Source organism: Cheilinus undulatus, linkage group 9, assembly GCF_018320785.1.
Source record: "Cheilinus undulatus linkage group 9, ASM1832078v1, whole genome shotgun sequence".
In the NCBI taxonomy this organism is placed as follows: Eukaryota; Metazoa; Chordata; class Actinopteri; order Labriformes; family Labridae; genus Cheilinus; species Cheilinus undulatus.
In genome coordinates, this window is record NC_054873.1 from 11,881,703 (window position 1) to 11,904,765 (window position 23,063).

The 23,063-nt window shown below is 39.0% G+C and overlaps 1 protein-coding gene across 1 annotated transcript in view; it reads right to left on the reverse strand.

Moving 5' to 3' along the window:
* Positions 1 to 1,404: 1,404 nt before the first annotated feature.
* The window catches only part of cftr (CF transmembrane conductance regulator), a 51,423-nt gene continuing 29,764 nt past the window's right edge, over positions 1,405 to 23,063 (reverse strand). The window contains exons 14-27 of the mRNA XM_041795777.1: positions 20,300 to 21,089; positions 20,085 to 20,213; positions 19,946 to 19,983; positions 18,168 to 18,454; positions 17,956 to 18,035; positions 17,484 to 17,634; positions 13,972 to 14,199; positions 11,731 to 11,831; positions 9,630 to 9,863; positions 8,579 to 8,734; positions 7,898 to 7,987; positions 7,394 to 7,566; positions 6,490 to 6,595; positions 1,405 to 5,306 (exon numbers count right to left, since the gene is read on the reverse strand). Coding sequence (XP_041651711.1) covers positions 5,091 to 5,306; positions 6,490 to 6,595; positions 7,394 to 7,566; positions 7,898 to 7,987; positions 8,579 to 8,734; positions 9,630 to 9,863; positions 11,731 to 11,831; positions 13,972 to 14,199; positions 17,484 to 17,634; positions 17,956 to 18,035; positions 18,168 to 18,454; positions 19,946 to 19,983; positions 20,085 to 20,213; positions 20,300 to 21,089 — 2,779 coding nt within the window. The 3' untranslated portion in view covers positions 1,405 to 5,090. The remainder of the gene's footprint in view (positions 5,307 to 6,489; positions 6,596 to 7,393; positions 7,567 to 7,897; positions 7,988 to 8,578; positions 8,735 to 9,629; positions 9,864 to 11,730; positions 11,832 to 13,971; positions 14,200 to 17,483; positions 17,635 to 17,955; positions 18,036 to 18,167; positions 18,455 to 19,945; positions 19,984 to 20,084; positions 20,214 to 20,299; positions 21,090 to 23,063) is intronic.

A 23,063-nucleotide genomic window follows, 5' to 3' on the forward strand; every position in this document is an offset into this window, starting at 1 on the left:
GACACCTTTGTACAATACAAACTTCAGCCGCTGGCTATGTGTTCTTATGCCTCAGCATATCTGAACAGATGCTTGGGTCTGTGGGCTTTGCTAAAGTAAACAACAGCAAGCTAAGCTAAAACAACACTAAAACGAGTGATTTTGACTCGAGGGATGATGACGTGCCATTTACTGTGGATACGAGGGGATACTTCAACCAGAGTACTCAGAGGAACTTCTTCTGGCTTACCTACTAGTACATTTCTGATCAGAGGATAGCAACTCACAGATGCCTGCAGCCTGCATCACTCACCATCCAGAGTTCCCTGCCTTACTAAACGCCAATATTTCACCTCTTTCAACTTTTTTGAGATAAACTGGAAAAACCGACCTCAACCAGAAAGGTTGAATGGATATTTGGCATCCAAGTAAGTTCATGGCCATTGCTTTATTCTTTTAATGGCTGATAACAAGACAAGCCACAGTCGGTATGATCTGCTGAACTTTGTGAAAACACTGAGTCAGCTGTCAAAGTGGAAAACTGAGCTGAAATAACTAGTTTTAGCTAAGTTACTGGTTCTTTCCTCTGACGAAGCCTGCAGACTCAAACAGATGTTCAGATATGCTGAGGCAGAAGAGCATATAGGTGGTAGCTGAAGCTCACATTGCAAAATAGTGCCGAACACAGCATTGTTTTTTTGGGCACCTTTTTACATTAAATTTGCTGAATTACACAGAGAAACTGTACTGATCTGCTGTATAGCCACATTTCTTCTAACACAGGGGGTGTCCAAACTATGACTCGGGGGCCAAATGCAGCCCGCCATCCAATTATAGAAATAAAATGAAATATAGTCATGTTTAAGTTAGATTTACTGACAAAAAGTGTGCAAGCAAGCAGCCAATCAGAAGCTGTGACCCTGAAACAACAATGTATGGGGTTTGAATTTTTGTGGCTGATATGACTACAAGCCTGTACGATGCAGCTGTTTGTCAGGAGCCTTTCCACACTCTTTTTAGTCAAAATTACCACTTGTTTTAAAGAAATACAACCTCATATCGTGTCAATTATGTTTGCACACTGACTCAGATACTTCAGTCAATTTTTTTCATCAGATTTTTCTTTTTTTGCTGAGTAAAAGAATCACTATATCAGCATAACTGCTTTTTGTCTTTGCAGTATAAGACCATTTTTTTTCTGTATTGCAAATTTTTTGCAGTGGAACTTGGAGAGCACGGTTTGTGTGCACAACAGTTTTCATTAGAGTCTTGATACAAAATGCAAACAAAAAGGAACTTATCATGCAAAAGTTTTGAATTCCCACCTAAGAGGAATAATTGGTCCCTATAAAGAAAAGAGATTGGGGGGAGTAGAACAAAGTGATACGACTCCAGTTTACAAATGACACAATCACACTGAGATTCTCAAAATCTGAAGTTTTACTGGAAATATAATTGATTGAACAAATATATTTATACATTTTTGGACATTGTGTCCCTTTCCTATGAGTAAGAAACAGCTTGTTCTTAATTTACTTTGTAAAAAAATCTGTCATCACAGTTAAGATATCAAGGCATAAAACCACAGTACCCTAAATTTCTGCATCGCCGCTTTACAAAACTATTATGAAAGGAGCAACACACGCTTCCCTCAACCAAAGAACATAAAGTGAATAACAAGAGTTAAAATAGTTCCAGTTTCTGAGGGAAGAACAGATACAATCTGGAAAATTATATAAAAAAGAATAAGCTAAATAAATGTTTGCATCTGTACAGCAGCGACTCTGAAAAAATATAATTCATTTCATTCAGAATTTTTTGATGAATCATTGATTTTCTTAATAATTCATCAAGAAAAAGACAGAAAAATCAAAGTGGAAAGCATCACTTGTTATTACAGCATTAAAACTACACCTTATTTTATGGAGGAGTTGGAAAATAACTGTGCAGCTTTTATTTTGTACTTTTTCCTTGCTTTGGAAGCTGATGAGTACCTCAGGCTGTCTCTAAAGTGCATTCACATAGAAAAATAAGGGAATCTGAGTCGTCTCGTGTAAGGAGGGGTGTAATATTTGTGTTTTTGTGTGTATGTGCCCTTGATGCTGTTAAGATTCTGCAGGAAGACCACAGCAAACCAAAGATCTTGCACTGAACAAAAAGATTTGCATAATTCATGCTAAGCCACTGTAGAAGTCATATTCTGCTGCAAAAGGCTGCTTACAAAGGTTTCATCAACAATGCTCTGATCCTCTTGTCTTCTAAAATATAATAATTTCTACACTTACATAATGTTCATGTCAGTATTGCAGCACCTGCAACAATATTCAAATAATCATTTTTAAATAATTTTATGGAGAAAACACTGTATGGAGTTGTTTAAATTCAGAGCTCTCTGCACTGTGCACACAAATTGTGCAATCCTCTGAGCATGATCTGCTGTACATGAAGCAGAAAGTTATAACTGAGCAGAAACTTCTCTGTGCTTGAACTAGATGGCATTTTTAATATTTTTTTGTCTGTTGTTCAAGTTATTTTATTAAAAAGTACCTTTACAATAGTGGAGCAAAAATCATAATTAATAAAACAGAAACTCAGATCTGATGGCAACCTTATGCATGATAGACTTTAACAGTGACTGCTCTGTGAGCTCCTTTTTGAAAGCAGTTCCATAATTAAAACAGATTCAAATGTATGTTTTTTTTAATATGTTGTAGTGCATGCCTTCTTCAGGCAAATACCAGCAGGGGAAGACACAGCTTTTTAACAGCTTTTCTCCCTCAATAGGTCATTTTCTGCTTGTAAAGGAAACAGTAGAATACTGTCCAGAATATGTGGATTGACAAATTACCAGTAGAGGTGGGATGCTTGGCTCGTGAGCGGTGGGTCTGAACTTCACAACTATCACAAGTAAAGAGCTGGACTATAATATCATTACTAGTGGGAGTGCAAACTCTAAATGGAGAGAACAGATTGTGCTAAAAGATCCACATAGCAGCACAGATTCTGCATGTTGTGGACTTTGCTGAAAGCAAAAGAAAAACCATGCAGGAAGGCAGTTTGAACCTTTTGTTACTGAGAGAGCCCTGAAAACAGACTTCTTCTAATGTATTTTCTTGTGTAAAATCTTAAGTCATACAATAAGATCTCAAACCTGTATCACTTTAAAAATACCAATATTGGTGATTTTCATGGACAGGATCTCGAGGTGCAGCCAGGGTGAGCAAGGTTGTGGTTGGGTGACCGCAGGATTTCCCATCTGCTTTTCGCAGATGATGTGGTTCTGTTGGCTTCCTCAGCTGTGGAAGCATGAGTGGGGGCTGTTGGTAGCTAAGTGTGAAGTAGTTGGGATGAGGGTCAAAACCCCCAAATCTGAGGCCATGTTTCAGGAGTTCAAATATCTCGGGCTTTTGTTTACAAGTGAGGGTAGAATGGACTATAGAGATCGACAGCAATTGGTCCAACATAGGTAGTATTGCACTGTCATTGTGAAGAGGGAGCTAAGCTTGAGAGCAGAACTCTCAATTTACTGGTCAATCTTGGTTCCAACCCTCATATATGGTCAAGATCTCTGGGTAATGACCAAAAGAATGAGATCGTGGGTTTAAGCGCAGACAAGTCTGGGCTCAGTCTTAGAGATAGGCTGAGGAGCTCAGACATCCAGAGGCAGCTCAAAATAGAGTCACTGCTCCTTCGCCTCGAAAAGAGCCAGTTGAGGTGGTCCAGGCATCTGACCAGGATGTCTCCTGGTCGCCTCCCTGTGGAGGTTTTCTGGGCACGTCAAACTAGAAGAAGACCCTGGGGTAGACCAAGGATTTGCTTAAGGCATATCTCCTCTGGATAGGGAACACCCAAATATCCCCAAAGAGGAGCTGGAAAATGTTGCAAGAAAGACAGCTGTCTGGGTGGACTTGATTGGCCTGATACCACTACGACCCGGCCCCAGATAAGCGGAAGACAAGTGATGGATGGAAGTTAAGAGTAACTGAATGGGGTCAGACTGATATTTGTGTTTCTGCATATATTATGTGGAATAATTTCAACACTAAATTAGGCTCCTCTCTCTTGTATCATATGGTGTTTTTGTGGAGCATGTGTCTGGGCTATGTGAAGAAAAGTGATTGCAGCTTCTTTAAAATGTCATTTAACCAAAGCGAAAGCTTGCTAGTATGGATGTGAGAATATGAATGAATCTGGAATTATTTCAGCTGTTTAAGACATGTTTTTTATTCTGTCTTTATCATATTTGTAAATATTGCTGCAGGGCTGGAAGAGACTTCATGGTTTCAATGGGTCCATCATGCTGAAAAAAATATTGATGCCACCCATATTCTAGATTTTATGGCATTTTAACTGAGTAGTCCTGTCCTTAAAAAGACAACTGATGAACTAAACCCTGCAAAGGCACTTGAAATGGTTCAACATCAGCTCAGTGTCCAGTCAGACTGAACCAGAGGTTATAGGGCTTGATGTTAACATGTGTTATTACATGTCAATGGCACATGTCTTTTAGCAAACTTGCCCTGCTTATAGAGGATCCTCTTACTTGGAGAACTTCCTCTGCCATGCTTCTGTGTGTAACGTCTGCTCTCTAGCACATATTTTATATTTTAAAATATATTTTGTGATTTATATTTAAAACAAATGCATAAATTGCCCAACACATGAGATCTAAACTCATGCATAATTTATGTCTTGAGGTTTTTGTGCAGGGCTCTTACCACTGAAACATTCCAATCTTTTACAGACATGTAATGTTTTCTCTCAACGCTGTAAAACATCTATAATGATCAGAGCACTTCGGTGTGTTTGAATTGTGTCTGTTTACTGTGTCATCCCTGCTTCAGCTGATATGCATCTCTTCTGATTGGTGTGCTGGTTCAACTGAAAACCTACCACTTAAAAACAGGTTAATTTTGTTTAACACTAATATGATGGAAATTATTCTAGTTTTCCCTTTTTTAGTGATTTATGAAGCTCATTATCATCAAAAATGCCTCAGTTATCCCCCTAGAGTTCATATAATCAGTATTAAACACAGCATTATTCCCTGGTATTGTCTGTGCGGGTTACAGGTAAATATGTGTTTAATGTGTCTGTATGCCTGGCCAGTTTTAGAGGCGAGTGTCATGGACTTCGTCCTCAGCTTCCTCTGGCAGAGATGAGATCTTGGCAGTCTGCGGTGGTGCCCTCTTGCTGGAATTAAGTCTGTGAAGCGTGGGGAAGAGGCGGAGCCGGTCAGCGGGGCTCATGGCCTGTTTCAGGTGACTCGTCTCGTTTAGAAGCTTCTGGATGGAGTCGTAGCTTTTCATGGAGCTGCCCTCTATCATCTGCAAGAATGGGAGGGAGAACTTTGTCAATTTGGTGTGTCTCTTATGATTCCTAAAATATACCATGTCTCTCTAATTGAAATAAAGCAGCTAAAGGTAGGAAAAAAAAACTTCTGGTCTTTGTTTAAACCACCAAAAAAGAAAACATGACCCTTAAAAACCATGAAACATGTTCTTTATCTGAAAGTCCCAGGAGCTGTGAAAACACAGTGTATGCGTGGGCTGTGATGTGACCACTGAGTTTGTCTTTGTAGGTTATGTTTTTGCACAGAACAAAGTGAACCTTTCCTTAGTATTGAGCTACATTAGGTCCATTTTACAACGGCAGCCAACAACAAAAACACCAAGCTCTGCCTGTGTGTGGGTGGTACAGGTTGTATTGTTCTCATTTGTGCCATCAGTAATATGACACGGCAGAAATTTTTGCTGGGAGATTGTTTTCTTTGAGAAGTCAGATTAGAAATGTAAAAGCAGGTTCAGTTCAGCCCATTTGCAAAACTTTGCTTTGCCTCTTCAGAGGTTTCAGTGAGTAGGATCCTGTGCTTCCTTGATTTCAAATGGGTTAATGGTTTTGTAATGACACAAGTATTCAGACAGCCCTTGAAATTCAGCTTAGGTGCCTCCCATTTCTCTATAGGGTTACTGAGATGTTTCTACACCTTGAGCCCACTTGGCTTTCACTCTATAAAAAGCCCAGATTGGTGGAGGGCAGCAGTGATAGTCTTCCTTCTACAACTTTGTCCCATTTCCACACAGGAACTCTGGAGCTCAGTCAGAGTGACCATGATGTTTTGGGTATCCTCTCTAACTAAGCCACTTCTCCCCTGATTGCTCAGTTTGGCTGGGCAAGCTGCTCTTTGAAGAGTCTTGGTTATGCATAACTTCTTCCATTTGAAAATTTGGAGGCTACTGTGCTTCTTGGGAACCTTCAGTTCAACAGATTTTTTTTAAGCCTTCCCCAGATCTATGCCTTACAACATTCCTGTCTCTGAGCTCTGCAGGGATTTCCTTTGACCTCATGGCTTCAGCTATGAGGCCTTCTATAGAGAGGTGTAAGCCTTTCCAAATCATGTCCAATCCATTTAATTTACCACAGGTGGACTCCAATTAAGGTGTAATGTATTTTTAAACTCAGTGACTGAACAAATAATCAACAAAATCCCAAAATGAATCCAAAACTTACCAGGAATGATTGACACTCCAGCAGTGGCTCCACTCTGTGTTCTGATAGGATGACGGTGCAGCCAGAGAACGCCTGCTTCAGCGTCTTCCTTAGGACCTGTAACGTTCTACTCACACACAAAGACACACAAAACCATTCATCATTAAGATCATCATCACCATCAAAGGCTGTCTTTTTCTGTTGCTAAAACATTAGCTTAGCGTTCTGCTTCTGTTGAGGCAATCATGAAAGAGCGGGCCTCAGGCTAAATTAGATTGCTCATTATAGGCTTCATTTACAATGACCCCCCTCCCCACACGTACACATAGGGTCACATTTACTGTAAGTACTCTAGATTGTCCCCATATGCAGTGACAGGAACGCCACACATGCTGATTTACCTCTGCTGCACTGGGTGCCACAAACACAAAGAAAACACACACACAGAGCCTTGATCACTTTCAGATTTCAGCTGTGTTTGTGTTTGTGCAGTCAGAGCCGTGTCACAGTGCCCTATTAACCCAAAAGACACTACACCCCAGGAATAAAGGCACCCAAAAGTAGCATTGGAGTCAGAGCCTTTAATGGTCAAGTCTTCCTACTGCTGAGCTACCAAGTTAGGGTCCTGGCACTTTGAATAGCGTTCTTTAACAAGAGCTACTAGATACACAAGCTACAAGAGCTACTACTAAAATAACCAATATTTAGAATTCTGGAGGACCCTGGAGAGTCCAAAATACCTGGTTGCCTTTTTATCAGACATTTAAGACATTAATAGACATTGAAATACACTTAAATGTCTTAATAGCACCATTTAAAAGTTTGGAAACTAAGGTTGCAGATCAAGCTGACACTAGGCTATCATGTTGTGAATAGACACACACCAAACGTTGAGAATTCAGAGGTGTTAGGTGTTAATACTGACATGGGGTCAAGGTAGGCCGAGGGTTCGTCCAGCAGTAGAATACGAGCCTTGCTGAGGATAGAGCGGGCAAGACACAGCAGCTGTTTGTGTCCGTTGCTCAAAACGTTGCCTCCGTCCTCCAGCTGGAAGTCCAACTTGTCTGGAAACTGCTCGATCACTGATTTCAAACCCACCTAAAGAGGGAAAGTGGGGCATACCTTGTTTTAGAAATCACTTTACTCGTTAAACATTCATATTAAGATTACAAGACAGTGTCTCTCTCTTTTGGCACTGCTGGTTGATTTAGATAAACACTTTCAGATGGCAAAAACCGTTATATTTCAAAATAATTGAAAAGTGGAAAAAAATGTAAATAGCACCTAAATAAATCTCTTGTATTTTTATATAATAGTAAAGGAAAAACAAAGTCTTCTACTTTTGTTTTATCAAACATCCAGCTGTCAGGTAGAGCAGAACTAGTTATAATGTGCAATACTGAAAGAGAAAGCTAAAACAGAGCCTCACTTCCTCAGCAACCCTCCAAAGCTCTTCATCGCTGTAACGTCCATACGGGTCCAAATTCATCCGGAAGGTTCCGGTAAGAATGAAGACTTTCTGTTCAAAGCAGACCAGAGAAAAGCTTATTTTACTCCTTATATGTCTGAGTGCACATACATAATAACATGATGAATAATAAGTATGTGATAAATATGATTCATGTGGATTTAGAGTTGACTTTTTTCCTGCCTGGCAGTTTTGTACTTCTGCAAGATTTCCAATTGCTCAACAGTGAAGGCACACAGGTGGGTAAAAAAGAGGGTCTTTTTTAGAGGCTTTTTATTAGCCTCTAAATATCTTTGTTATCCTCTTATTTTTTATTCTTCTTCAGATTCCTTGTATGTGAAAATGTACTTGGCAGTAAAACTCAATTCTGATTCTGGTAAAAGCATCTATATTTAATTCACAAACATGTGTGTCTGTAAAAAATAATCAATTTGAAGGATAATCCAGCCTCATCTAAAGTGGTTAATAGCCGGTCATTTAGTATAAACTGTACTTTCCTTTCTTATATCTCTTGTGCAAGTAACACATTAAGTAAACAATTATTTTTAGCCACTGACTTTACATAATAGTGTTGACAATAAAAAAGCAGCATTCGCCACACATATTCAAAGCTAGAAATTGGCTCAGCATTCATAAACAAACCTGCGGCACCACTCCAAAAGCCTTTCTCCATGTGTGCAAGGAGACGGAGCTCCAGGAGACCCCATCTATGGAGATTTCGCCGTCTGTAGAGGCGAGACGCAGCAGAGCAGAGAGCAGGGTGCTCTTTCCTGAACCTGTTCGACCCAGCAGACCTATCTAAACACACAAACAAACAAGACCAGAACAAACACATTTAACCTTTTTTTACTATTATCAGCTTCTCATTTAACTCCCTGCATCTCCGAGTTTTTGTGCGTTTATTTTACCACACATTCACACACTGAGCAATATACAATGCATACTGTACGAAACTGCTACAGTATATTCATGACACTGTGAGCACTGCATCCAGGTGTATGAGTCTAATAGCTCTCTGTCCTTTCCTCTGTATCCTCCCAGCTACAATTAGCCCAGTTATCTGGAGACCTCAGAGAATCTAATGTGATGAGGCTAAAGTGCAGACACTTACTAAGCTCTGCTATCCTCCAGGATTCATTATAAGGAGCTCATACTGACTGCAATTACAGCCAGGAGCAAAAAGAGAGACAGAGACACGAGTCAAATATTTCTTTTGACAGAAAGCTTTCTCTGCCACTGCTGCTGGAGTTCTTCTGCCCTCATTACCACTAAGCGGCATGAAGCACTTGAAATCCGGATATTAAGAAGGGAGATATTTCAGATATGAGTTTGAAATTATTATACAGAAAACCCTTTTCACCAAGCAAAAACATAGGAGAAAATCTTGCCATTTTTAAACAAATTTGACTAAATTTGGGATGTTAATCACCTAAAGGTAAAAATGCTTTTTAATTCTGTCAAATTCTTATTGGAATGGGGACAACAATAACTAAAGGATTCCTATATAATAAATATTTCCATAACTCAGTTAATAAAGGTTTTACCTCAAAGAATACAGATCTAGATTTGTTAAACTGATTGTGTTACAAGTTGTTACAGGAAGTTCAAATCCAACACAATATTTTTATCATATAAAAGTGGACAAAATTCAGTCCAGTTTCCATAAAAACTCTATGCATCCTTCAGAACTTACACTCTGCCCTCCGTCCACTGAGAAGGAGATGTCACTTAGGACGGCACGTCCAGCCTCTGTGTATTTAACAGTCAGGCCCTTAACATCCATCTGACCACGGTTGGGCCAATAGTCTTGGGCGTGTGGGTTGTCAATGACGAGGTCAGGTCCTCCTTTACCGCCGGGCTTCCCCGGCCACTGTGGCTCCTCTGATGGCAGGTCGATAAACTTAAACACCCGATCCACTGAACGCATCTGAGAGTAGAGAGAGGACGAGAAGGGACTCTAGATAACTGGAGCTGATTCTTTAAAAATATAGTCTACTACTGCTCCCTGATGAGATTTTGAGAAGGTTTTTTCTCAAGTAACTTGAGTTAATTTCGTTAACATAAAACATTTCTCTTAGCACAGCTGTTTTCAGAAAAAAAACACAGGCTTGTGGTGTTCAAAGACAGAAATATTGTAAACTAGAGCTGTTATTGAGCAGCTAATTTTGTCTCCTCTTTTAAATAAGAATGTATATTTTCAGGGGTCTAAGCAACATTGCATTAATCATGATGCAATTGAGGTTCACAGTATATGAACTGGTTTTTAAAATTGCATTAATAGAATGCCTAATTGTCCCTTTCAGCACACTTTGGTTAAGTCACTGCATCGTCTCCCTGCAGCCACAGTGATATAAAATTAGTCCACCTCTGCTCCTAAGTTCCTCATGTCAGTATAAAAAACTCACAGACAGCTCAGTGACAAGTCAAAAGTGATCTTCCCTTTGTGTTATTAAATATTTACTGTTTAATGTTCCCTTATGCTCTTTACGATCCATAAAAAAGTTCCTTTTCCTGTGCTTATGTTGTCATAATGTCAACCTAGCCAAAGTTGTTATTCTTTCAAAATAAAAGCACATCTGTATCCAAACAGGAAGTCAGTTATCCTTAGTGTAAGACTGTACAAAAATACAAAATGGAGCAAAAATCAATTAATTAACCAATCAATCAATCAATCAATTGCGCCAATTCAAAATCGAAGTTATCTCAAGACTCTTTATAAAGAGGTCAGGTCAAGACCGCACACCCTGTTGTGGCCTATTATAATAGACCAGCGTTTAATCATTAATATTATAACAAAGACAATACTCTATTACTATTTTTACCATTATTATTATTTAAATCATGAGATAAATGCCAAAAAAGATGATTTAAAATTTAAAAGCCCTGATGTTTTTTTTATTTACTCAGATATTATAACTTATAACATGAAATTAGTTTGATTTATTTCTCAGTGTTTTTATTGTACAGAAAAAGGATCTTAGTAGCATCCTTTTATTCAATTTTTTTTAGAGAATCTATGACCAAATATATATTTTTTATTGTGTTCTCTCATTAAACTAATGGGGTCCTAATATTCTAAAGTATAATGTGACATGTCTTTGAGGTATATATAGAAATTCCTAAATGTGTTCTTAGTTATTTTTTTTAGTCAGTGTGGTCATTTTAGCAAAGTTTGAAGAAATCCCCTCAGAGTGTTCTTAAGATATCACAAATGCAATAATGATTGTGTTTTTGAAAAATCAAGTTAACAAGCAAGGGATTTTCATGAGGAACAATGTCTTTGACCTTTGACCTCTAGAATGTCTTCAGTTTATCCTTGAGTCAGAGTGGACATTTATGCAAAGCAGGGCTGAACGATTTGAGAAAATAATCCTATTACATTTTTTTTCCCAATATTGAAATTGTGATTCAAGATGTAAATAGTTCTTAAGTTTCTTATCATGTATTTTTAACAAACACAAGCAAATAAATCATTCTTTATCATAACAAACATAATACATGATTTTGAAAAAATATTTGATTGTGATTATTTTTATGTAGTTTCCAAACTTTTACAAAGTTATTTTACCTAAAACTTTTATATGCAGTAGATATTTCATATCCATACTCATGGTTGCATAGGTTACTCGTGTTTTTATGTGTGGTTTGTTGATAAAAGCACAACCTTTGTGTCTGGATAAGAAGCTGTAACTAAGGGTATAAAAGTCAAATAAAAATACTGATGGAAAAAGAAAAATTGGGCCATCCTATGAATCAAGTGATGATCGATTAGTGTGTGTTATTGAACCACATACCAGTCCGTCTACAGTGATGCTGGTGATGACAGCCCATTGGAAAGTCCCCAGGATGAGCATTGCAAGAGCCACAATGATGCCAATCTCCCCTGGTTTGTCCTCTGTGGACACATACACAAAAGACACTCATTGGTTCTGTCCAATCATAGCTGCTCTCTCTGATGTCAGAGCAGCACTCAAGGTTTTTCTGCTCTACTACAGGCTCTGCTGGAAACTAATGAGCTGTGAAATGAGCCTTTAATCTGCTCTCAACATAAACTCAGACAATGACGCAGCAACACATGTTTGTATGTCTGTGTGTGTACTTGTGTTTTCCATTTGTTTAATCAAACACACACACACTTCCTTCTGTACATGACATTTCATCCGGAGGCATTCCAGCAGGTTTTGATCAGTTTCACAGACAAACTGTGTGTTATGATCTTGATATCTGACTCTGCACACTGTCCCAGATAGATAAGACCAAGGCTTCTTCATGCTCTTTGTACAGAGAAAATAATAAGCTGTTTAATAACAATCTTAAAGGAATTTCATTGTGCTGGTTCCTCCTTCATATATTTACATCTGCAGCTGCTGCTCTTAGTATCTTATAGGCTTTACACAGATTTGCTGCAGCCACAGTTCATTGCTCATCAATGCTAAATACAATCAGCCAATCACATGGCAGCAATGCATGTAGGAACATAGCCATAGTCAAGACGATCTGCTGAAGTTCTGAGCAAAGGTGATTTGAGTGACTTTGAATGTGCCATGGTTTGTGTTAGTCTGGCTGGCTTTCATGGTGTTTACACCAAACCTTACCCTACCGTTGAATGACAAAGCAGAAACTGAGACCCATCAGACCAGGCAAGGTTTTCCAATCTTCTATTGTTCATTTTTTGATGAGCTCATGTTTGAATTGTAGCCTCAGTTTCCTGTTCTTAGCTGACAGGAGTGGCACCCAATGTGGTCTTCTGCTGCTTTAGCCCAAGGATCAATGTGCTGTACATTGAGAGATGCTCATCTTTATACCTTTACATTGTAATGAGTGACTTTATGAGTTGTTTTTGCCTTTCTTTCAGCTGGAATAAGGGCTATAATAATGAACTAAAACTAACAAAATAACTAAAACCTAAAATGTAAAAAATATTTTTGTTAGCTGAAACTTACATAAAAACAAGGCTTTACAAAAACCATCTAAAACTGCATTAGATGCTAACATTCTGGTTTAACTTGTTCACTGAAGAAGTCTGAAATTGGTTCTTTTCTTTAACAAAATCCAATAACAATTTCATTATTTAGCCTATGTTATTTCAAGAACTTGGAAATCCGTCTTATGAGTGAACAGTGAGTATTTACAAGAGGTGCAATGATCCATTAATGTATATTATTAAGTATCCGGTCAGATCGATAGTAATTCAAAGCATCCATCTACACCATCACCTTTAACCTATGCTTTTATTATGAAATTCCCCTGCATGTCTGGTGCCAGTTTCAGCCCGCCAACAACATCCTCAACAATCTAGCAGTTGCTGAAAGTTTGAGGCTGAGGGAGAGGATATCCACACTTCTCTTGGCTGTGTGTAAATTATATGATGCTGATGTTTTTTGATCCTTTTCGCTCTTTTCTCTGACAAGTATACCATATTAAAGGTTAAAAAAACACTAAAACTAAGCATTTTTTACAAAATATAAACTAAACTACAAAAACATTCTCCTCTTACTTTAAAAGGTTGAGGTGAAAATCCCAATAGGCCAGCAGTTTCTGAAATACTCAGACCAGCCTGTCTGGCACCAACAACCATGGCACATTTAAGGTCACTTCAGTCATCTTTCTTCTCTATTCTGATGCTTGGTTTTAACATAAACAGACAGTCTTGACCACGTCTACATGCCTAAAATCGCTGGTAACTGCCATGTAATTGGCTGATTAGATATTTGTGTTAATGAGCAGTTGATCATATATCTAATAAAGTGGATATACGTGTAATTTGTTGTTGTCTAGAATTTGGTTTTAAGGTTTCTCACATACAACTGTACTTTAATATTGTAAGTTATAAAATTTTAAGTATTAGAAATGCCTTTTAGTGGCTAATTAAAGCCACCTATTCTTGAATTTATTTCTCCCTTGAAACACATTATATAAACTCTGAATATAAGTCATGCTCAGTGTAAAAAACATTGCCTGAGAATCCAGAAATGCGCACTTAATCCATTCATTCAACCAGTCATTGATCTACACGCAGGATTTCCTTAACTCACGGTTAGTTCCAACAGCAATGAAGGCAGCAGCGGTGAAAAACAGGACAAAGATCATATCACATCTGAAGAGGAACCATCGCAGTGTGGCCAGGTAGTGGAACCAGGCAGCTGTGTGAGTGTTCAGTGCTTTGTGGAAGAGCGTCTCAAAGTAGGTCTGACGGCCAAAGGCTCGAATAGTCCACAAACCCTTCAGGGAAATTATGAGGTGGGAGAAGATGGGGCTACGAGCTGCAGGAAAAGGAGACAAAACAGATAACATAGGAGTTTGTGAGGTTCAAGCATAAAGACAGAATTGGCTTTGCAGAAGTGGTAAGAAGTAAGAAGCAAGACTGAAGTCAGATGATAAAGAATAAAAGTCAGGCTAGTTTCCTGTTGCTGCTTTAGGTCGACTATGAGAGGGGAACACAAAACCCAAATACTGTTTACAGTGGGTATTTTCATGGGATATAACATGAAAGACCCACTTTTTAGCGTGGTTAGCCACACCTGGCTGTTTTGTTATTGTTGTTGTTTCCAGTGCATTGCATTGTGGGACTTTGTAAATGTTGACACTGTCAGGGAGTAGATTCAGTCTTCTTTACGGAGATCATGGTGAGGTGTGCCTAATATTTTGACCATCTAGTGTATGTGAGTGGGGTTGGAAAAATATCACAGACTCTTCAATATGATGCTCCTCACACCAACTTCCACTGCCACCTCAATAAGAAAAATATAAAAGAATTATCAGGTTTTAGACAGTCTAGCTATTTGTTTTATTTATTAATTCATTTTTTAATGTGTATAAATTTAACCAGTCGATACAGTAGTTATTTATAAATTTTTATTCCCTAATATTGGCATCCACCCCCAAAAACCCATGTCAGTCAGCCCTAAATTAAATCAGTAAAACCATAAAAGTTGGAAGCGTCTTAAAGCATTAGTCTGCTATTTACTCCCCTGTTCATTTCCTTTCTCTAATGGGGCTCTGAGGAAGTATAACCTGGACTTGACTTCTCATAAGTTATTGCGTCCAGTAGAACAATAACTTTCTATTACTCTAACAACATAATTAGCTGACTGAAACACGTAGGTGGTAACACAGACTGTCAACTTCTCCGCAAGGTTAAGCGGAAAAGAGGCTTTCTAAGGGGTGATTCCATGAGTTAGTGATGTCACATAAAAGGTATGAATAATGCTCTCTTGCTGTACATTTAAGGAAATACTTGGGGGTATCTCTCAGTGATGTAAATGGAAAAATGCTTACAAATACCAAAAGAATTCCACAATACATTTGTGTGACTAATGACCATAATATTCAGTGCATTCTGTCTCACATGCTACTTGTTACACCAGGATGGGGTTGGAGGAAATCCCAGCTCAGCTCATCTCTCTGACCTAACGTGCTACCAGCAGCTCCGGAAACTAGACATCAGCGTCATCATCCAAACACATATTCGGTGACAGAATCATTTTCATCAAAGGGAAGTTCAGTGAACGCAGAAAGGCCTTTTCATAAGCAGTCCAGTGACCTGTTTTCTTATCCTCTTAGTGAAAAGCAGTAGCAGTCCCTTCAGCTATCACACACTGACTTCATTTGACTTCTTCAAAACAGACTGTTTCTGATTGTACTGAAACAGCTAACTGCATCATTTGTTGTAACAATCCCATTTTTAGTATATTAATGTGTTATGCAAGGCAGAGAAAATACAATAAATTGCAAGGAATAATTTACTAAAATCCTGTAGATACCTTGGGTCACCTTAGAAACACAAAAAGTATTCTGGTGCTCTGAATGGTTGGATCACAGTTCTAAGTTACTCATTATGTTTATTAACTACAGCAGACTGAGCAATACAGAAGAACATCAATTAAAGTTAATCTCCCACTTGGGGAGTATAATAGCAAGCAAAAACAATTGTGCCAACTGTAAAGCCTTCTAGAAGTGCTCTCACTCTTTTGACTGGATACCAAGCTCTTTGCTGATTGGACGATAACATTTGTTATTTCCTCCGCCTCACTTCCTTTCACTGTTCCCGCCCCTCTGAGACAGCCCTTCTGTCCTCTCCTGTGACCCTGACTCTGTCATGTTTTTGTTCTTCAGCCCGATCTCTGCCCCCTTGGCCCTGGGCCATCCACCAGCTCTGCCTGCAGACAGTCAGTTATGATGACTGTGGCGTCTACCCACAAGTTTCCCTTCCTCTGTTCACTCAATTGGGTTTTCCTAGCATGTTTTCACTTTTATTTGCCCTGTATATGCTGTTTGCACCAATAAAAGTACATCTGCAAATAAATTTAGTTTAAAAGGCTGATTTTTCTGAGCTGCAAAGCTACAAAAAATTTTCAATATTCACATCACAGCAAGTTTTTATGTTTGATATGTCTTGATGGATCTACAACTTGCCTGTGTTCATTTTTCTTTTACACAAGATCAGCCTCTTTGCACAACACCCCACTCTACCAAAATGCATTTACTTTACTTCTCCTGTTATTTGTAATTTGTCTTTGCTATGACACGAAGGGCCCTATTCTGACAGCGTAAAGCACTTTGTTAAAAAGTGTGTTGCACAAAATGATTTGGGGCATGTCCAGGTACATTTTTCTATCTAGATGGCGCTCAATCCTGGCGCAAACCCAGGCGCAGGGACCAAGAAGGGTGGATTACTTGCCTAGTTTATCCAAACGTATGTTTAGGACATAATATCTCTCAAACCAGTCTTTTTCCATTTAAGAGCAAGCTGCACCTGCTGGCTGGTGCATTGATATTTTAACGGGAGATTTTACATTTTTTTTTATTTAAAAAATAAAGGGTTAAAAAAATAAAGGCTTGCTCTCTAAACTGTTATCCTTTTATTGTAGCTATGAACACACAGAGTAAAAGCAGTGTGCTGCATGTTGTATGCTGTTAGGATCTATATTATATTTCTCTGAAGTATTCCTACAACATCAGAAATGATTAAATAAAAACCTTAACCCTAACTTCATTGTTCGAACACGTCCTTTAAATTTCAATAATATATTGTGTCACAGACTTTAGAGTTTAGATTAGATTTTATGTTTTCTAGAGGGGGGCTCCCAACATTTCCTCCTTGAAGCTCCCCATTTATATATAAGAAAAAGTGAGCCTCCCTAAGACAGACGCTACAAAGAAGTGATACACTGCTATAAAAAAATTAACAGTAATTTCAATTGTTTCATTTACAAGAGCCTGATAAACTATTTAATTTTTATCATGTCTTTAGCTAATATATACAAACCAAATTTGACAACCTCAGCGTATTGGGAAGCAACGGTATAAAGCGCATTTATTTTCTGAGCTTCCCAAATAGGAACGTGCCATTTTTTCGCCCATACACTCCATATTTAAAAGCAAATATGCCCTGGTGCACAACAACAGCACAAGTTCATTAGTTTTTTAAAAAACATGACCAATGGTGTGAACATGACAACCGCATCTGATGGAAAATGGGAAAGACACCAAGACTGGTAGGGACCAAAAAGTCTTGTAGTGCACACGTGACTTGTCTAACTCCTACCTTCAGCCTCCAGGAGCTTGAGTTGCTGTCCTGTTCTTAAGAAGTACTTTCTGAGGATCACAAAGATCACAGCCAATGGGATTGCAGCGATGAAGATGTAAGGTCGCATGATGGACACAGTGAAGATGGCGCCTGTGACAATCAGAGTCAGCTGGTAGAGGGGGAAAAAACAAAATGATGAGAAGTAGCAAACTTGTATGCACCAATACTCATACCTACAAATGAAAAGTCTGAATGAATAAAATAAAGTACTTGTGTCTGTTTTGTTCTATCCTTGTCATTTTTGTCTCATTTTTTCTATATAATGTCAGCTAAGTTCACCCCTATATTTTATTTTTTATCTTTCCTCTTTCATGGTTCCTAATTGATGGCTTAAACCACACTAAATTTGCATCACAGGAGGGAATTTTATTATGGAAGACTGTATGTTATCAGAAAAAATTACATTAGATTCATTATGTGGGTTAAATACCTGTATGAGGTCAAATAGGACCAAAGGCAGCATGTCATCTATCGTGGCCATATCCTTTGTGAATCTGTTCATGATCCGACCTGAAAAAGTAAGAAGAGCATTTACAAAGATGTTCTCTGCCATGGCTCGTAAACAAAACAAAACAAAACAAAACAAAACAAAACAAAACAAAACAAAACAAAAAACAAAACAAAACATTTTTAGGAAGTCACCTGTCTTCATAGTGTTGAGCACAGCCATGGGGGCTCGTAGTACGGCGCTGAGCATCTGTTCGTGTAGCCTTTTGGACACAGTGAGCAATGTGTGCACTAATGGGAGACCCCTGAAGAATCCCAAAGCCAACACGCTCTCAGATGTAGCAACGTAAATGTAGATGATGTAGTAAGCACTGGTCGGTGTCACAATGACTGCCAAGTGGACGGGGGGCGAGGAGGCGTTTGGGTGCTGTTCATCGATGTAGTTGGGAGAAGAAGGGTTGGCTCCATCCCTCCAGATTTCACTAATAAAACAGAATTTATGTATTAAGAAGGAAGAAACAGAACCTGAATGAAAAATAAGACCTGTAACCCTGCCAGTCAGAAAGATGAACAGGAGATTAAAATAGCACAGCCTAAGTATAATTTTAATTTTCATTTAGCTGATAGGGATGTGCAAGTTTGATACAAAATACCCAAACTAAGCAAAGATTGAAGAATAAAAGCTTTGCGAGGATCTATGCTGGATATTTTTTATGACATTAATTGGCCTTAACTCATTTTATCTTACAAGGTGATGTTTTGTTGCTTCCATTGGGTGGCTGAGATGAATTATGTTGCTCTTTTGTGATTTAGTTCAGTAACTTGCTTATCTCTTACCATTAAGGAATACTTTATAAAGTAAACTTGAATCATGTCAAACAATGGTACACATGTTGCACAAAATTCAAAATACTTAAATAGTGAACTAATTTTAATTGTTTTATTCAACACACTTAAGGAGAAACGGTTGTTTTTCTTATTTGAATAAGTATGTCACTATCTAATTCATCTTCCTGGGAGCTCCTGGGCTCCCACATCTTTAAGGTTCCTCTGGATTCTCAATGGATTTATGGCAAAAATCTATCTTACTCATTGTTGTTCTGCTTGTTCTCTCACTTTCTGCATCTACTTCTTCTTTCGACCTGCATCTCTCCTGTCGGGGTTTGTGTCTATAAGTGCTGAGCTGATGGTAGATTAATACTGGGTCAGTCATTATAAATACAAAAACAAAGAGCACAGTCTAAACCTGCCGTCTTTGTAAAGTGTCATGAGATAACATTGACTATGATTTGGTGCAATTCAAAAAAAGACTGACTGATGTATGCTGACTTGAAATTGACAATCTGTCCTTAAATCTAATAAAGTTAGTACAATAACTGCATGAATAATTTACAAGTAAGTGAATACAACAGAGCGCTGTTTTAGTACAGACAGAGGCAACACAGGTATTCATGCCTTCTGCTGTTACTCTAAGGCAGGAGTGTCCAAACTTTTTTCCACTGAGGGCCACATAAAGAAAAGGCAAATAGCCAATCAATTTAAGGATTTTGGGGAGGGCAATCGGATTTCACGGGACCCTGGTTGGCCCTGGCTACCACTGTCTATGCACCTGGAATGCTAATGGTACTGCTATTTGCTGTGGTAATCAAACAGCTTTTTATAAATCAGGATTTCGTTTTTATTTTGGTTGCCAATATTTTTACCATTTACATTGTCGTCTTAGTTTAATCAAAAATTAAAAAACACATCAATAACTTCTTCTTATCAAAATGTTTGTTTACAAAATTAGTATGGCAGCACTGCCTTGTGCTGGAACTAAGAAGTACAATAAAGTCAAGCAAAAGTTTTGTTTGCTTATGTGGGACATATTGCATTTTATTTTTAAAATTGCCTGCAGGCCAAAAAAAGTGGACCTCTGGGCCATAGTTTGGACACCCTTGCTCGAAGGTAACATGACAATAAATTTCACTTACTCAGTAATGAGGAAAATGCCAATGACTGAACCAGCAACCTGTTGGTGTTGAGGAAAAACAAACACCATTAAAAATTCAGATTCTTATGAATATTAACATTCTTATGATAAAACAAAATTTTAAATGGTAAGGATTTTACCTCAATCATGAAGATCAAGATGATGAAAAGTAGGACGTAGACCAAGCTTTTGTTGGAGGTGATGTAGCGCAGATATGTGCTCCATGAGGTAGTTTCAAAGATGTTCTGTCGTTCATCTGCAAAGCATTGCTGTAAAGACACATTTGCTTCCTTGTAATTGCTTGTTTACATATGTGGATGTTGAAAACATAGCTAAAGAAAAAGTAATATTCTACCTCCATGTCTTCTTCATCCACTTCTTCACTAATATCATAAACGCTGTCCTTGGACAGGCGGCGAGCATAGATGTCCAGCTCTGTCACCAGGTCACACTGCGGTGTAATGGATAGTTTCTTCCTAAAGGAGGACTGCATCTGATCTCGGCGCTCCTGGCCCTGAGAGTGAGTGATGAACGCCAGGACTGACTGGCGCCGCTGCCCATGGAGGTGTGGCAACCCATGATGGTATATGTTACTCCTGGGGAGCACCTCCTCTACCTGATCATCTTCAGGCACTACGGAGAATTTCCTATCAGAGAGTTCCCGAACTCCGTCCTCAGACATCATGGACTGGGGATTGTTTGCAGTCTGCTGCGAGTTTCCGATGAAGGAGAATTTGCGGGCGGCAGCGAGGGGACTGAGGATGAGGGACTGTTTTCGTTTTTCAGGGTAGCCATCACCTCCAGGGTGGCCTTGGGGTCCAGATACTATTATTGGAGGATGCGGTTGGCGGAAAGACTGACGCATTGGCTCTGGGCCTCTAAAGCCTGCAGTTTCATCTATAGAGACCCTACGTAGAGTTTCTGTGAGGATGGAACTGCGTCGTTCTGCATTCATGTTGTCATAAGCTTCCAAGCCGAGGAGGAGGGAGCTGAAGTCCGGCCGCTGGGCCTGCAGCTCTGAGAAGGTGCCATAAAAGTAGCAGTCTCCATTGTGAAGCAGGAGGATCTTGTCTGCCCGTTTGAGATGCTCCAACTTGCTGGTGACAACAATACGAGTCTTGGAGGCCATGAGTTTACAGACACACCTATGCAGGGATACAGAAAATGGACATTGTGGTAAGACATCAGCTAATGACTAATGAATACACTTTAAACATGCTTATTTTGTGAGACTATGCCAAAGCAAAGAGATTAGCTATGACTATAAAAAGGAGTAGACTTAAGACATATTGAGGTATCAAATCTCCCTAGAATAACTGGGAACAGACCCAAAATAATCCTAACATATGTGTGAACTCTCTGTAATGGAGATGGCGGGAGCAATGCCAGACTGTAAAATGTTTTTAAGACACTAGGAGACATCAGAGGCTCGGTGCAGTGACTGAACCAGCATTTTTTGAAAACTGTGTAGATGAAGTGAGAGTTGGGAAGAGTCGGGGGAACAAGTCCAAGAAAGTCCCCTTCCCAGCGTGTCTGCTCAGATCCCAAAGTTTTGGTTACATAAAAAAGTAACATTTTTCTCTCAGATTTAATGAATATTCTACATGCCGAGAACCAGTCTTTTACTGTGGACCAGCACACCATACCCACCAACTTTACCTGCTACCCATCTACAACACAAATAACCCCATGTCCATCCCTGTAGGTTGTTATGTGACAGTGTGGCCTGGGATGCAAGGTATTGGATTCAATCTGATGTATTTCCAAACTCATTTTAGCTCATAATGATACCGATATATAGACACTTATTGATTGTAAAAACACCAAGGGTCTCCAGTGCAAAGACAGACTGAGTCAAGTGGAGCTGAGAGAGGAGCAAGGAAGAAGACAGTCTAGTAGTTCTGGGGCTTCATTTAAAATGTTCAGGGTGCATAGTGCCTCCTTGAGTGTGTGGCACCCAAGACAACCACCTATTTTTGATGCTACACGTATGTATTTTTATTTGTATTTAACGCTGATATACGATTGACACTGCTGATATGTACAGCCGTTATATTGGTTAGAAATACTGACAGGTATTTTCATATCTACTGATAGCTATAGTTAACTTTTTAAGCTAGCATCTGCTGATACAGATATCATGCCAACAATAGTGTGGCAGCTCCATGCCATTGTTCTTTTACGTTGGACTTGACCAGACCCCGTGGAGAAAAAAACCTGGCCACCAGACGCTCACTGTAAAGGATTGAAGGGGGTGCCCCAGTGTCTCACTTCCAGAAGAGATTTGCAATGGCGTCAAGAGTACATTAAAACAATAAATGCAAGACAATAAGTAAGCAAGGAGAAAGAAAATGAAATGCAAATAGATATAGATACTTAAGAATAGGCACAGGAAATGGAGCACAGTTTAAAAACAGTTACAATCATGTACATAGTAGTTCCTTATCATGTTTTGAAACTGTCTTGTGTTAATACCTTATCTTAGTGGTAGTGTTTGCAGTACAGTATTCCAGGTGTGGGCTGCACAAAAGCTAAAAGATGTTTCTCCAGTTTAAATGTTTACTCTTGGAACGTCAAGCATTATCCAGTCACTTGAACGAATTTGATAATGGGTAGTGGACACGTTCAATAAAGAGGTGGGGTATAACGGCAGACGTCCAGACAGAGCTTTATAAATAAAAAGTAATCAATGCCTGTCTCGTCTAACTGATAATGAGGGCCAGCCCACTTTGTAATTCCTGTGACTGTGTTTTCCTTCTGTCATTTTATGTAGATTCTTTTATTTTTTTATTTCTGGTGTACTAAACTTTTATTTATAGAGAAATTTGTAGATTTTGAAACTGGGATGATGATGCAGGAAAGATGCCTTAGGCCGATTTTGAACCCAAGCAGCCAGTGTACATGGGGGGTGATTAAACCCAAGGCCATCTAAGCCCTTTTATGTGGATTTTTTAAAAACTTTTTCTCCGGACTTTACCCCGGGAGGCTAATGCCCAAAAACACAGCTCCCAGGTCTACAGGGACATGTGAACTCCCCTTCCAGTTCACTTCTTTTTGGAGGTCTTCCAGGTCTGTTCAACTAGGAGGAGACTACAGGATAGACCCACAACTCGCTAAAG